Here is a 17527-nt window from a genome sequence, read left to right as displayed (position 1 = left end):
ATTCCTATTGTGATTGTTTCAATATTGAATTTTTTAGGAGTCTTTCAAAAGTACTTTCTAGTTACTTTTCTTTCAAATTATGTTCAGTTAGCCAACTTATGGCACATCATTGGTTTTTAATGTAGTATTCAGTGATTCATTAGTTGCATATAACACCCCATGCTCATCATGTACCCTCCTTAATACCCATCACCCGGCTACCCCGTCCCCCCACCCTCCTCCCTTCTGTAACCCCCAGTTTGTTTCCTGGAGTCCAGAGTCTCTCGTGGTTTGTCTCCCTCTCTGATTTCTTTTTTTGCTGTTGATTTCTAACATACTTATATTCTGATCAGATAATGTGGTTGATGGTGATTCCTTGGGCATTTCTTGAGACTTGGTCGATCAGTATGTGTTCTTTTTTCCTGAAGTGTATCAACTGTTCACAAAAGAAGTGCTCTCCAGTCACTGGATAGGATATTTTTTATGGATCAGCTTGATCAGGATTATTGCATTATTCAAATCTTTATTTCTAATTTTTAGTGTTATTATAATGAGTTTATTTCTTAAAGTTCTGTTATTTTTGCTTATATATTTTGAATAGGTTATTAAACTATATTAATTTTATACTTGTTACATTATAGAGGTGATTTTAAATTTCTGTCACTACGTAGTGATTCTCTTTAATACTCATTAAAGAGCATTAAAGCCTAAAGTGTGTGATATTAATATAACTATCTAATTTACTTTTTGTTGGAATTTGCCTGATGTATCTCTTTGCATCCTTATGCTTTCATCCTTTCTTTGTCCTTAAATTTTAAGTGTCTCTTCCAAGTAGCATAGAGTCTGATTTTGTTGTATTACTCAGTCTGAAATCCTTTGTCTTTTAACTGGAGCTTTGAGTCCATTTACTGTGACTATTGGTATATTTGGATTATGTTAACCATCTTAATTTGTGCTTTCTACATGTCCTAATCTTCTAAGTTTCTTTTTTCTCCTCTTACTGCCTCCTGTTTAATTACTTGCATTTTATATCACCCTTCCATTTTCTAAGTTTAGAAATTATATGTAATATGTCCTTTCTCAAGGACATATTAACTTTTTTAAAGTTATCTAGTTAACTTACTATGCATGCTTAACAACATCAAATGTTAATCTGTATCTTCGATATCTTCCTGAACAATGTAAGGATATTACAAATTTTTTTAAATTCTCAGACTCCTCCCTCTGATTTATATACTACCATTGCCCTATATTTACTTTCAGCTTATGTTTTTAACACCACAAAGTCTCTCAACTTCTCTGTTTTCCTCAGTCACCTTTTCCAGCTTTTGCTTACTCTGCCAGGCTCCTTCCTGAGTCCCCACCTTTTCCCTGTACTCTTGCCTAGGAAGTGAAAGTGGTCTGTTTACTTTACATGCAAATGTGTCACTCCCTGACTCCCAAATTTATATTTTCTAACAGGCTACAGTTTTAACACCAGATCTACATATCCTACAATCTACTTGATATCCTTACCCTGTTTTGTAGACATTTTGAACTTTTCAGTAGTTGAATTTTGGAGAGCTTTGATCAGCTTCCCCCCTCCCAACTATCTCAGATCTGTTCTTTCATAGTTATATTCCTTCTACCAGCTTACTCATCCTGGAAACTTGGGTTCATTTTCTGACAGATTGGGCCTTCCCTTTAGCATCACTACATCCAAATCAACCACAAAGTTTCATCAGTTTTACCTTTGAGGAGATCTGTTCTTTTTTTTTTCCCCATCTCCACTGTTAAATACTATAGTCTAAGCTATAATACATTGTACCTAGACCACAACAATAACCATCCAAAATATAAATTCCACTTGTAAAGCAGTAGTAGCATGCAAACTGGATACACTATTGACATATTAATTGAACTGGTCTCACTCCTTCCAATTATGTCTACCCCTAATCCATTCTCATATAATAGGTGGTAGAGTTTTTGAGAATGATAGATCTAATCATGTTAGTCCATTACCTAAAAGCCTTCAGTGCCTCCTGCTTATTCTTACAGTAAAAGCCAAATCTTTTAATGTGTCCTACAAGTCCCTACATGATGTTATGCCTGCCTACCTCTCCAACCTTGTCACTCCCGCTTTATTTACCTCACTGCAGCCATGCCAGCCTTCTCTGATTATGGGACCTAAGGGCACAAACTCTTTCCTAATTCAGGACCATCACAAATACACTTTCTACCCAATGTTTGGAGGCTTTTCTTCTCTTTTCTTTATCCCATCTCAAGTAAACACACACACACACACACACACCATACTTGTTTCATTATCCTTCAGATTCTCAACCTAAATGTTAGTTTCTTATGGAGTAATATTTCTATGGAGCCCTTTTCTCACCAGTTCTAAGTAAAAATTAGACCTCTCAAAATATCCTGTACTTATCTATCACAAATGCAGTTATAGGGTGTATCAATCTAAGTTCATTGCTATAAGCTTAGCTAAGTGCTATATATAAGCTAAGCACATGGATGCTCATGTAAGTTGCATGAAAGAATGATTACCTGCTAGACCAGATTGGAGAAAGAGAGCAGTAGCTTTCATCTAGTGGTATCTTTCATTTCATTTCTCTGAAACTCCAGAGACTTTCATCTATCTGGTTTTTTATACATATGAGAGCACATAGTAAGTGGTCAGTGAACGTTTGAAGGAATAAAGGGAAAGGAAAGAAAGAGAAAGAGAACGGGACATGGGAAAGGAAGGGAAATTAGCAAGGGGACAGGAAAGTAGATGAGGAAAGCTAATGCTGCATATAGCTTTATAGTCCTTGATCAGAAAAGTTATATCAGCCTCCCTCTCACTTAGAAAAAAATCCCAAAACAAAAAACTTAGGTAATGGCTATGAAATTTTACCATGCAATAAAATATGAAACTTGCTGTAATAGTGTTTGGGTGATTCTATTTACTTATTGATTTAAGAAAATGAGGAATACCAGATGAGGCTTTGGTCAGATATGCCCCCTTAAGTGTACACTTTTTAATTAAAAACTAACTTTTTGGGCATCTGGGTAGTTCAGTGGGTTAAGCTTCTGCCTTTGGCTCAGGTCATGACCCCAGTGTCCTGGGATCGAGATCTGCATCAGGCTCTCTGCTCAGTGGGGAGCCTGCCTCCCCCTCTCTCTCTGCCTGCCTCTCTGCCTACTTGTGATCTCTCTCTCTCTCTCTTTCAAATAAATAAATAAAATCTTAAAAAAGAAAAGAACAACTAACTTTTTAAAGTCTTATAATGTGAAGGTACATTTTTATGTTTCCTTGGTTAAATTTATGGATAGCTTCTTGGAATCCCCCCTGCCCAGTAGCTTGCCTTTCCATACCATTTTGTGGAACATGTATAAAAGTATTTTATAAACTATAAATGTATGAGTATGCTTACTTATTTACTAGGTATAATTAGTTATTGCCAACTTATTTCCAAAATTATAGAAAAATATGTCGTAACTGCAAGTGTGGCCAAGAAGAGCATGATGTCCTCTTGAGCAATGAAGAGGATCGAAAAGTGGGAAAACTTTTTGAAGACACCAAATATACCACCCTGATTGCAAAGCTAAAATCAGATGGAATTCCCATGTATAAACGTAATGTTATGATATTGACCAATCCAGTTGCTGCCAAGAAGAATGTCTCCATCAATACAGTTACCTATGAATGGGCTCCTCCTGTCCAGAATCAGGCATTGGTAAATAATTAGGGGAAGGGCAGTCTGTTTGTTAAATTTCAGGGGCTACTTTTTTAGGGCAGTCCCTTTGGTGACCAAATCAACCTCAAGTCTGTTATTTTTCTGGGGTTCCCATTACTTTGACTTCAAACTTTTATTGGTTTTTGAAAGTAAAATTAGATACCTCATAGAATTTTCCTGACTACTCAGGTATGTTAACCTTTTTGAGGGAATGGTCTGACATTTTTTAATAATTAGATGAAAAACATATTTTGTATATATCTAGTAACTTCTAGCTTATACTTGAGAGGTATCTCTTAAGATAGCAAGGACTATCTGAAAGAATAGAATTTGTCTTTTTTTTTTAACTCAAAAAGTGTTTAACAGTATATTTTACTATATAAAGAAAAAAAAGGTAATTTTGTGTCAAACTCCTTTTACTGTTATAACAACCAAATACAACATTTGGAAGTCTTTTAAGAAGACTAGTTAAATCATTCAAGTGAATTTCACGATATCTTTTTGTATATATAATGATAAAATGTTCTTGATCCATAGGCAGTTCTAAACATTTAACCATGCCTGCTAAAAATTTGTGCTCTCTTGCAATTATACATTTGTATATATAGCACAAGTAAACATTAATAACCAAAATCTTCTTATACACTGACAACAAAGGTTTAATTTCATGGAGAAAAATGTATTTATTTTTACTGAACTTAATCTATTTACAATACCTTTTTTGATTATGTTAATATCTTAAGATATTTATATTATAAAGACGGTTATGAATGGATAAAACCCCCTTCTTTCTTAATTTGCTTCTGGTGTGTGTTATAAAATATTGCTTGTCTGATGACCAAGGCACCTCTCAGTTAACACGGGTCTCCTTGTGGTTCAGGCCAGGCAGTACATGCAGATGCTGCCCAAGGAGAAGCAGCCAGTGGCAGGCTCAGAGGGGGCACAGTACCGAAAGAAACAGCTGGCAAAGCAGCTCCCTGCACATGACCAGGACCCTTCAAAGTGTCATGAGTTGTCTCCCAAAGAGGTAAAGGAGATGGAACAGTTTGTGAAGAAATATAAGAGCGAAGCTCTGGGAGTAGGAGATGTCAAACTTCCCCGTGAGATGGATGCTCAAGGCCCCAACAGAATGTACATCCCTAGCGGGGATAGAAGCACCCCAGCAGCCGTGGGGGCCATGGAAGACAAATCAGCCGAACACAGAAAAACTCAGTATGTAAGTACAGAGCTCCTGGTGTTGGCCCAACTGGTCTGTTTCTACAGGTTCTTTCCCATTCTTTGAATATTTTTTACGGGGGGGGTGGGGGGGGGCGGGGGGGGTGGCATTCCTCAGTTTCCAAAAGGAGTAAGTGAAGGAAATAAATTAAAATTCATTTTAGGTTTATTTTAGCAATCATCACATTTGAAACCTCTATCTAACGCCAATTTTCTCATTCTCTGTGGCCAAGGGTAATTGTGAGTTTTATGTATACATAGTAGTTAGCATTGGTGTCATGCTGGAAGACAACATGCTCCTCTAGAATCTGTTTCCAAACACAATTTTGGTGTTAATTGTTTATCTCTTCCCATAAACAAGGATAATGTATGATTAGGTTAATTCAGTTTTGCTTGTGAGAACATGCCTAAAATTCATAATTCAAATTTATATGGATATACAGTTGACGCTGAAAAACACAGGTTTGAACTGTGTAGATCCACTTATACACAGATTTTTTTTTATCGATACAGTATAGTCCTATAAATGTATTTTCTCTTCCATTTTATTTTCTTAATAATAATTTCTTTTTTCTAGCTTACTCTATTGCAAGAATTCAGAATATAATTCATAAAACAGACAAAATATGTGTTAATCAACTATGTTATTGGTAAGGCTTCAAATCAGTAGTAGACTATTAGTAGTTGAGTTTTGAGGAAGTCAAATTTATACATAGATTTCTGATTACGTGTGGGGTCAGCACCCCTAACCCCTGTGTTTTTCGAGGGTCAACTATATAACCAATATTACTTTTTAAAAATCTCTCATAGGAAGGAAATTGAAGTCTTTTTCTTATGCCTTGAAATTAAAAGAGAATTGTGATACACATGAGCAAAATATAAGAGCTAAATTTAGTGTAATGTATTTCTCATAGATACAAATAACGCATTAACCAATAAGACTTAGTCCTGTTTAAAAAGAGAGAGAGAGAGAGAGAAAGATACCAATACCAGTAAGCTCTAAGTTAATGATTTTGGGAGAACCACTTAAAAGTTGGGGTGGAAATTATTGTTGCCCTTTTTCTGTAAGTGATAATTCAGGAAACAGTGCTCCTTTACAGCCGGGCACAAGAATTAGGTTTGAAGAGCCTGGAGAAAGCCAAGAAATTCCATTTCCCGGAAATGCTGACATCTTACTGTCTCTGTGGACAAATTACTAATTTTAGTAGGAATTCTTTTTCTTGGAAGTTGTTTCTCTGAATTCCTGTGACACTGATGATGAGAAATGCCAGTCTTACAATGACATATTGTTTTGAACGGGTTTCCTTTCAGTCCTGCTACTGCTGCAAACAGAGTATGAAAGAGGGTGACCCAGCCATCTATGCTGAAAGGGCCGGCTATGATAAACTGTGGCATCCAGCTTGTTTCGTCTGCAGTACCTGCCACGAGCTCCTGGTCGACATGATTTATTTCTGGAAGAATGGGAAGCTGTACTGTGGCAGACATTACTGTGACAGTGAGAAACCACGGTGTGCTGGCTGCGATGAGGTGTGTTCCCTGCAGCTCCTATAGATGGGCTCCCTCTGGTGCCCCCATAGAGTCCCCTAACCATCTTCACCGGGCCATCCTTGGCAGAAAGTCCACATGAATTAGCCAATCATCAGTCTCTTTATTTACACGCAGAGGAGTTGAGTGGGAAAACAACTTTTAACTCAGTTATTTGGGGTGTCTATGTTAACTGTGTTGACTAATGAAAGACTATCCAGGAACACAGAAAACTGATTTGGACTGAAGGAAATAATAACCTGAATTTAAGGATTAAGTTATTTTCAGACTTTGAGATCAGGAAAGTGGGTTGATTTTTTACTTGTGGATCTAAATCCCTTATTGGTCTACGGAACCTAGCTTTGTCATTTGTAGCAAAAAGGAAAATACGTGATTCCTCTTATTTTTGCCCTCTTCCCAGTTGATATTCAGCAATGAGTACACCCAAGCAGAAAACCAAAATTGGCATTTGAAACATTTCTGCTGCTTTGACTGTGACAACATCCTAGCTGGGGAAATATATGTGATGGTCAATGACAAGCCCGTGTGCAAGCCCTGCTATGTGAAGAATCATGCTGTGGTAAGAAGCGCTCTGGGGTATGGGTGTTTTGACCTGCTTGAGGACTTAACACTATGCCTTTATTTAAGCCAATGAGAAACAGAAAGGACTGCGGTTAAGTAAGAAACCTGTGATTCCTGCTATAGGGTCTTAAAATTCATGTAATTAAAAAACAATAACATGCATTGACTGTGAGCCACCTCAAGATTTCTATCTGTACAGTTTACACTATAGATTTTAAGTGCTACTTAGTTATCAAATCCCCACTAAAAAAAGTTCTTTAATGGAAATGAGACTGATTGGTTCTCATCATACAGATCAGAGTCCATTTACATTAAGATTTTAGGAGCTGTTTGTGTTCTTTAGCTGTGTTTGAGTGTTTTTGCTTTCTGTTCCATGTTCCTAGGGCCCCCAACTGTGGCTTCATTATCTCTTTTTAACCTGGATGTTGTACAATGCCTGTTTCTTAAACCCTCATTGAATTGATTGACTATAACAAAATTTGACCTACATATTTAGATTTATTTGTATCAGCCAAACGTTCAAATAGTTAATGTGAGAGTATATTTTTTTCTTGGCTCTACCCTGCTTACACAGAGCTGCTATTGCACGAAGGCCAAGAGATAAGCAATTTAGATAAAGGATAGATAAAGAAAGTTGACCATATATAGTAAACCTCTTAATCCAAGGGATATTAAAATGATAGACATCTACTTCTTTATAAGCAGGAAAATATGTACTAAAGTTCCTCAGAGCTATCATGTAAAGCAGGCTTCTGGCTAAGGAATACAGTGTTGTGTTTATATCATTCTAGGAGTGTGGTACTGTGGGAATAACGTAGTAAGTTCTGATGCCAGCGCCAGTTTTCAACCTTTATCTACTCTCTGAGTATAATTCGTCATTTTCTATCAACTCTGCCTCGTCCGTAAATCTCAGATCCTCACAGTTACAGCTATACTCTACTTCAGACCTTTATTTTTTGTCATTTGGATTATTATAGTGACCTCAAGTTTGGTCTCCCCATGTCCATTCTTCATCTTGTCCAAAATCACCTTCCATAATGATGGAAGGTAATCTTTCTGAAACGCAAACCTAATCAGTAAGCCTTTACTTACCAGATCCAGCCCCTCCTTGCCTGTTCAGCCTCTTCTACTAGTTACCCAATCCAAATCATATTCACCAAGTTACGCATTTTCTAGCTTTTGGACTATTCTGGGTCTTCTGCTCACCTTCACTCCTCCATCTGTTGCACTCTCCCCGTTCCCCGTTTCACCTGCTCAGACTCAGTGGAGGCTTTTTTTAGGATACCTTTCTTAATCTTTTGGTCCTAAGCTCCAGCCATTTTTCTCTGGGTAAGATGCCTCTCTGTGCTCCAGCAGAGCACATCTGTGTGTAATTAATACCACCCTTCTGTCTCCTCCCCTAGACTATAAGCAGCTGGTGGACAGAGCTTGCCTTTTTATTTCCATGCCCTCAGTGTCTGCCCTTAGGAAATGTTCAAGTGACTTCTTTGTCCTCTAATATTTCTCATTTGTTTCGGATCAACATGGGCCTCCTTATGCCTGGGGAAAGGATTATGAATCACCATGTGACCTGGTACATAATTTAGCTAAAAACTGCTTCCCTGAATACTATTGCTACAGTTTCTTTGAAGGTAAATTGTTATCATAATGTATATTTTACTATAGGGCTGTGTGACCTCAGTCTCAAGGACTAGGATGCAAATTCCATGTAGGCAGGGAACTTTGTCTGCGGTGTTTTCTAATTCCAACACAAGAACAGCACAGTAGATACTCAGTAAATACTGAATAAATCCTTAAACAGATGAAGCTGCTTTATGTAACTGTTACAAGCTTCTCTTTCTTAGGTTGTAACTAACCAACACAGAGGAATAACCAGAGATATTATGAAAACACAGAGAGAAAATTTATAAATCATTTAGCTTTATAATGTGGTAAGATTTCTTTTAGGAAGTTTACTTTCTCAGTAAGATGTACTATTGCCCTTTGCCTAAAATTAAAATGAACAGCTCTTTCCATTGCCTGCACAAATCAGCTAATGATAAAACAAGCTATCCCTCCACATACTAAATGATGTAAAATTTTGAAGATTGTCTGGTTCAGGGCATCAGTCTGCTTAGATCTTTTAATCTTCAAACAAACAAATTGTCTGTGGACCTGAAGGCAAGAACTCAATTTAAAACAGGATATTTCTGTGGGAAAAAAATTAACTTAGAAAGAGGATAGTGGGAAATACACTTAGTTTGTCTCTGAATGGTCTCTGGACTTCTGGTCTCAAATGGCCATTTCCTGAATTCACATCTCTGAGACTTCACAGGAACCTCTTGCCAGAGAGGTCATTACAATAAGTGTTGTTAGTGTTTTGTTTTGTTTTGTTTTTCACATTGTGTATACAAATAAACTAAAAGAAGTAGGAGAAATTGAAGGAAATCAGAACAAATTGAAATACTTTAAGTTTAAGAACCCCAAAAAATCAAATGCCAGGCAGAAAGTGGTAAAGCACATCATCTCCCAGACACTCAATGAGGCCTAGGCAACTTTCAGATTTATAAAGAATTAGGGGCAGTAGGTTTTAGCTGGGACTCTCTGTCAGAATTTGGGATGAATGACAAATTATTAGAAAAACTAAATTATATGAAACCACAAAGCCTAAATTCCTATACCATTTAGTGTGTTCATTAGTTTTTTTTTTTTTTAGCCTAAGCAATTTCCTTAATTTTATATATAATTGAATAGTAGTGATCTCTTTTTTATTTATTTATTTTTTTAAAGATTTATTTATTTATTAGATAGAGAGTGAGAGAGAGAGAATGACAGGGGAGAAGGTCAGAGGGAGAAGTAGACTCCTCACGGAGCTGGGAGCCCGATGCGGGACTCGATCCCGGGATTCCAGGATCATGACCTGTGCGAAAGGCAGTCGCTTAACCAACTGAGCCCCCCAGGTGCCCCAGTTATATCTTTTTTAAAATCACAAATAAAAATATGAATTTCAAAAGATATGAAAAGATCCACAAGTATTGTTAGAGGGTTGAATAAAGAAGATAAGTCATGGTCTAAAAGCATGTTCTAAAAACAATTTTTTCTAAAAAAATTTGTGAGATGCTTCTATGTTACACAAACAAGTTTAAAATATTGAAAAATTAATATGAAAGATATAAAAATGCAAAGGGCAATGTTCTAAATATAAATCTACAAAATATGAATATATGCAAAAGCAATTGCTTGCATGATACAGCTACAAATTAAGAGCTCACTTGTAATTAAAACGCCCATTTTTGTCGTATTCAGGAATAGCCACATATTGATCATGGAAAGAGAATATCTCTCTTGCTTCTCAGGAAACACTAGGTTGACATAACATGGGAATTAAATAGCTATAATCTCTGTAATTAGAAGTCATGTAGCACTAAAAAGAATGGAAAGTCAGGGCACCTGGGTGGCTTAGTCGGTTGAGTGTCCGACTCTTGATTTCTCCTCAGGTCATGATCTCAGGTTGTGGGATCAAGCCCATGTCAGCCTCCAGGCCAAGCTCAAAATCTCTACCCCCATCTCCTTCTGCCTCTCTCTTTCTCTCAAAATAAACAAAACCTTAAAAAAAAAAAAGGCATAGAAAGTATATTGCATGTTTGAAGTGGGTATTTGTAATAAGGCCTCACTTCACAACCTAAACCAGTTTTCCCCACTGAATAGCACCCATGTTTTAAGGTCTTTTCAAGTAAGGAGGCTCAGGCTGAATGACATGCCCTCCTCTCTGAAGGATTCACATTAAGAAACCAAAGGTGCTGAAGATTAGACACTTCTATGTAATGCAGGACAGTCTGTCGCTTTCTTTACTTGTTATAAAATACTTAAAAACTTTAGATAGTTCCATTCATTCAGACTATGCACAAACAAGAAAGCCTATAAACTATCTAGTGTTTTGGAAGTCTCGATAGGGTAGTTTTGTTTTCTCTTAAAATATTGAGGGTTATTCATTTATTTTCTTCATATGAATGTTCAGCTAAAGAAGAAAATTATGTGTGTTGTGGATGTGGATACATGTGCATGCCATGTATTTATTTGTACATAACATACACTGAATTCCACAGAGAATATAAGTATTAATATTTTATAATATTTGATTATACATAAATTATGACTTAGAACAGAAGCCAATTAACTACAATTTTTAGTGCAAACTAATTATTCTCACACACGGGCAGTATTTTAAGTTGCGTCCTTAATTATTTTGAACATGATTTTCATTTCATACTCTCTAGAAACCAGTGATGTTAATAATCTCATGTGTCAGAGGTAAGACTAGTAAAATTATGCTTCAAAGCTTTAATGACTGAGGAAAATCTTTTTTCTTAAAGACTATTTTTTAAGAGCAGTGTTAGGTTTACAACAAAAGAGGAAGACACAGCAATTTCCTACATAACCCCTACACTTACACATATATTATCTCACTCACTGTAACATCACTCACCTGAATGCTACATTTTTTACCAAGGATTAATCCACATTCACATTTCATAATCACCCAGAGTCCATAGTTCACCTCAGGGTTCATCCTCGGTGTTTCACATTCTGTGGGTTTGGACAAAAGTATAGCCTGGGCAAATGACATATACCCATCATAATAAAACTGTAGAGAATATTTTCACTGCCCTAAATGTCCTCTGTGCTCTCTACCTGGTCTTCTCTCCAATCCCCCATCCCACCCCTGACAACCACTAATCTTTTTATTTTCTCCATAGTTTTGCCTTTGCCAGAATGTGATAAGGTTGGAATCATACAGTTTGTTGCTTTTTTAAAAGATTGGCTTCTTTCTCTTAGCAATGTGCATTTAAAATTCCTCCACGTCTTTTCATGGTTTGATAGCTCTATCTTTTTTAGCCCTGGTTAATATCCCATTGTCTCAATTACCACAGTGTATTTATCTCTTTACTTACTGAAGGACATCTTGGTTGCTTCCAGATTTTGGCAATTATAAATAAAGATTCTATAAATATCAATGTGCAAGTTTTTGTGGGCATAAGTTTTCAGCTCCTTTAGGTAAATGCCAAGGAGCATCATTTTGGACTGTATGATGAAAGTATGTTCAGTTTTCTAAGAAACTGCTAAACTGTCTCCCAAAGTGGCTGTACATTTTGCATTCCCACCGATAATGAATGAGAGTTCCTGTTGTTCCACATCTTCACCAGCATTTGGATTTATAGAGAAAATCATAAAACTTTTCTATAATTAGTAAAGTAGCATACACTAGAATGAAACTTCTCTGAAACTCACCATTAAGACTTTCTGCCTCAAACACCATGGGAATATCTTACAAGCACCAAATCATCTGTTTGGTCTTTACCTGTTATTTCTCAGAGACACCCATTCTCTATAGACATCCATTAACAGTGGTTGGCTGAAAAGTTAACTAGAAGGTCAATCTTAGTTATATATTTTTGAGGTGGTCATTCTCAGTTTAATTTACCATCTGAAAGAAAGACATTGTTCTAACATGAAAATGTTACTATCAGTTTGATCTCTCATCCTCTTCTGTTATCTATGTAATCAACTTAACAGGTATGTCAAGGGTGCCACAATGCCATCGACCCTGAAGTGCAGCGGGTGACCTATAACAATTTCAGCTGGCATGCGTCCACAGAGTGCTTTTTGTGTTCCTGCTGCAGCAAGTGTCTCATTGGGCAGAAGTTCATGCCAGTAGAAGGGATGGTTTTCTGTTCAGTGGAGTGTAAGAAGATGATGTCTTAAGAGGAAAGTACCAAGCAGTATTGAGCCATAGCTATCCTAAATGGTCTGCATTTCTACTGTAAAATGCAATTTGGAAAAATAAATGGAAAAAAAGAAACTGTAAAGGAAACCAGGAGATTTTGTTCAATACCTTTCTTTGCTGTTTTTCCTTATCGATTTTTTTTTTCATCTCAATTTTTAAAACCTGCCTTTTAAGCACTTGATTTTTAAAACAGTAAGGAATTTTTATCTTTCCTTAGCTTTCCTCATGTAAAATCTTGGAGGTGGAAGCCTGGGTTTAATTAATCTTCATACACCTATCCCCCTGTGCCAAACAAACTATTTATGAACACTTAAAAATTAGTGTGCTGAATGGAAAAATGCACATTACTAGTTCTATATTCTTTTCCCCCCTCTCATGTAAAATGAAAGGAAATTAAACTTGCCCTAATGCCAAGGCTCTGCGTTTATTGCCTTATCTTATTCACTGAACTTTGTAGTGATACTCAGTGAATTCTTTTGACAAAGAAAAGAGAAACGCAGCAGAGTACAGAGGGCTATTATCATTCTAATGCTTTTGCATTTGCTCTTTTCTCATTTAGGCAGAGGTGGCTTTATTGCATTTCTCTACTTTTTTTTTTTTTTTTTAACTTGCCCTACCTCGCAGTATTCTCTCTGTAAGCTCATGACCTCCATCTGTGGCCTTAAATACTTTATTGTCACACGTGGCATCCACTTTTTCCTTCTATAGGTGATTTCTGGCTTGGACATAAAAGCCAAGCCATTCACTTACGTTTCCAATCCAAAGAACATGTATACCTTTTGTACCCAAGAAACTATAACTTGTACTGATTGCACTTGCCTACCATGGTTTGGATAGATTTTTTTTTTTTTTGCATGAATTTACTCTTTTCTAATGGATACTGTTGTATGGTGCTTCTAAACCTGTTCAAGGGTATATATCGAATGTCTTCTTTGCCTGTATACTTCCATCTTTAGATATTTCTATGTTTATTTTTCCATATATACTTCCATATATACTATGCACTATAAAGATGAAACTGAATGAATGATATGTATATTCAAAATAAAGTCTCTTTCACCTCAACAATTGTACCTTTATTCTTCATATCCTTTCCCTTAGAGTAAAAAAAAAATCAGTCTGCAGTTTAGCTTTGTCACAGCAGGGGGCGTCATCTCCACAGATAAAGCCTCAAACAAAAATAAAGGCTGTTTCTCACAAGACAGGAAATTAAGCTTTTCTTTATGATGAAGGGATACATTTTATGAAAAAAAAATTTTTTGAGAGAGAGAGCATATGATCATGGAGGGGTAGAAGAAGAATCTCAAGAAGGCTCCACACTCAATGCAGAGCCCCCAACACAGCTAGATCTTAAGACCCCAAGATCATGATCTGGGTTGAAATCAAGAGTCAGAAGTTTAACCAGCTGAGCCATCCAGGTGCCCCTTTTATAACACTTAAATAAATCAAGCAAACAACAAATTTAAGTTTTCAATTCATGCACAAGTTTCATCTTTCAGAAAAGAAATGTGTCGGTTTTTTAAAGATTTTATTTATTTATTTGACAGAGAGAGATCACAAGTAGGCAGAGAGGCAGGCGGCGGGACAGGGTTGGGGGGGGGGGGAGCAGGATCCGAAAGCCTGATGCAGGACTCCATCCCAGGACCCTGAGGTCACGACCTGAGCTGAAGGCAGAGGCTTAACCCACTAAGGCACCTAGGCGCCCAGAAATGTGTTATTTTAACTGAAGTTTGGGAAAGCTCTATCCTTTTGAGGTGAATCTAACAATTATTACTCTTACACTTGAATTGTTTTTTGGTTTTCTAACAATTTTTTCTGGCTACTTAGTGTGAAAAAGATGTGGTATAGTAGTAGATTAATTCTTCCTAGTTTAGCAGATCAAGAGATTTCTTTTTCTTTCTTTCTTTCTTCCTTTCTTTTTTTTCTTTTTTTCAGTCTGAAGTATTTCTGTCATAGTGGGAGTAGTGGTTTTCTATGACACATACTCAGATTAATTTGCTTTGGATTTTTTTTCCCCCAGTTCATGATTGTTTGGCTGATAGTGCTTTTCCTAAATTCCATATCCCATCTCACCACTCACATCCTATCACTAACATAAAGGTAGACACATTTATTCCTTCTGCATTATGCCTTCCTCAGCCATGAAAAAGTATCTTGAACACAAGTCACTTTATCTGAAGAAGTAATCTAATCCTTCATAGAGTATTAAATGCTTATATCACAAGTATCCATCATTATCTAAAAATATCACTTTATGCTTGCTCTACTTCAGATGGCAACAAGTATACTTTCTGTAGCATTTTTTCCACAAAGTTGAACAAGTTAACTTTCCCAGGCATGGCTATGTGTGGATAAACTGAAACAATTCCCCTACATATGAACGTGGCCACTCTACATGTCTGCCTGCGCAACCTACATTCCGGGGGCTGACGTAGAATCAAGCTATCTGGGGATTGTTAGAGGCCCAAGAAAACTGACCAAATCCATCATTCACTACCCAAGATAACTGAGGGCATGTATGTTAGGCATTTCCTAAAAGAATAAAGTACTTTGGCCTGGGAAATACAGAGCCACTGGGTTCAACTCTTTACTGTGACTTATTATTAAATGAACTGTAATGAAATTTATGTAATGCAAGAGAATGAGTGCTATTTTTTAATTTATCTTAATATTTTTTAATTAGGTTCTTTTTTAAACAAAAAGTCTTTTAAATACTTTGTCCTATAACAAGAGAATAAGATGGTTACTAGATTCTCTACGATTTATTTTCCCTCTAGCATTTGGATATGCTCACCCCTCACTCTCCACTATCATTTTATATTCTGCATTGTCGTCAATTCTAAATAATGGTTTACTTGGTACAGGGACCAAAGTTAAATCCTCTCCATGCTATAAGAAAAGATAGGGAAGTAATAAATGTTTTTATCTGAATTCATGCATTCTTTTTCTTTAAAAGTAGATAATGAAGAATAGGTTTTTGTTTCCTAACTTCTCAAGGGTAAATGGAAATCTCTATCACCCAAATTCCATTTCAGTTCTTATTTTCAGAGATACAGCTTATTCTTTCTGTAGTCAATATAGAAGGCATTAACAACCATGTCTATGCAGTTAGCAGTAGAGATACTCTGGAAACTAGAATGGGAGGAAGAGAATACCAGAATATGAACCATGATAAAGGACCACAGAGAATAAGAGATGTCTTTTTCCCTTCTGCAGAAGCCACCATTTTGGATATTAAAAGGTGCTGTGGGGACTTCTGATTCTCTTATTCCCTACTCTGCTGTAGGTTCTTGAGAATAGAGAGGTTTCTTTCCTGACCCAGGAAGTTCAAAAGATTTTGACACATCAGTTGTTGAAGAATACTGAGGTGAGGTAATACATTTATCATCCTTATTGGAAGAATCTGACATGTTAGAATGATTAATCATGAACTCATTCACAGAAACTGGACACATCCTGTTCATCTCTAAGTAGAATTTTGCTTGTAACCCTTGGATACAGTAATAATTTTGAGAAATCAATGGATTTCAGTTATTTGATTCCATTAAGAAATGTGAGTTGCTTAAGAGACACACCAGCATTTCTATTTGTTGTAAAAATATCTTTTTTTTCCTCAAATGAGGGCCTTTGAGGGGTTTTCTTCTTTAATCAACCCAAGCTGAGACTTCTTAACTCTGAAATCTTCAAGCATAGATTCCCAAATCTGACTTTGAAGTATTTCAGACCGATTTTACCGGCAAGAGATTCATTATTGACTCATTCGTAAGGAATTTCCAACATGCAGTGTTTAAGCTCATCCAGCTTCACCATGGTTACCAAAGAGACACCATAACCCAAGATCAGTATTAAGCCTTTGTCTCAGGATACCCTGGCATATCTGAACTTGTCTTCTGGGCATTCACTTAATTCCTCAGAAAACTTAGGACTCCATCAAAGTCTTCATAAAATAGCATTTTACCACAGAGTCTTACTAGATATTCTCTGTCCTTACCTGACCTCTCCTGATTTAAATGCTCAATGACAACTTTGATGATTGCACTGAATACTCACAAATATGAAAAGGACCCACTGTGCTGGGGTATACAGGTGTGTTTTGAGCACATAATCTGAAGCACATGCTTGCTTAATTGAAATTTTTTTCATATATTAATAGATATTTAAATAGCTTTAGCTAATTATTTTATCTCTTCATGGGGAACAACATGTCATTGTAACTTCTATTTAATCTGATAATATATTTTGAAACACTCAAAACAAGGTATCATGAGGCTTTTATACTTGTTTTGAACAGCATTTTATGCTGACATTTATGAAGGCTATTATTGATTTTTCCTCAATGATACTTCACCCCAGAATATCTTGACCTTCAGACAGTAACAAAACAACTTGCACCCAGTTACCTTTACTAGAATCTGCTATTATTGAATAGCAGAGACATTAGAGTTGATGCTCTCATAAATACTGACTGTGAAGGTATCATGGTATAGTTTAAAGGAGGGCTGGGTTTAGGAGTCTAGAGACCTTCTGGCCAACCCCATTGATTGTTTCTCTTCTCCTCATAGCTATAGCTGAGTAGGATGGAGGAAAAGATCATTGGAGGTGAGGAGTCTAGGAAATAATGGGCCCAAGGGTGGGATAGACATCTATAAATATATTGAAGTCACCAAGAATAACAATAGGGAAAATGGTTGAGAGAAGAATGAGCCAGAGGCCAAAAGTCATCAAAAAATGAAATGAGGTATCCTGGAATTTG

The 17527-nt window shown here is 36.5% G+C and overlaps 1 protein-coding gene across 1 annotated transcript in view; it reads left to right on the top strand.

The window, feature by feature from the left end:
* Positions 1–13856, top strand: part of TES (testin LIM domain protein) — a 45384-nt gene extending 31528 nt beyond the window's left edge. The window contains exons 3-7 of the mRNA XM_032304342.1: positions 3437–3689; positions 4570–4905; positions 6216–6431; positions 6850–7008; positions 12564–13856. Of these exons, the coding sequence (XP_032160233.1) occupies positions 3437–3689; positions 4570–4905; positions 6216–6431; positions 6850–7008; positions 12564–12752 (1153 nt within the window). The 3' untranslated portion in view covers positions 12753–13856. The remainder of the gene's footprint in view (positions 1–3436; positions 3690–4569; positions 4906–6215; positions 6432–6849; positions 7009–12563) is intronic.
* The last annotated feature ends 3671 nt before the right edge of the window (positions 13857–17527 follow it).

Source organism: Mustela erminea, chromosome 11, assembly GCF_009829155.1.
Source record: "Mustela erminea isolate mMusErm1 chromosome 11, mMusErm1.Pri, whole genome shotgun sequence".
Classification (NCBI taxonomy): domain Eukaryota; kingdom Metazoa; phylum Chordata; class Mammalia; order Carnivora; family Mustelidae; genus Mustela; species Mustela erminea.
This window is presented reverse-complemented; position numbering and strand designations above follow the sequence as displayed.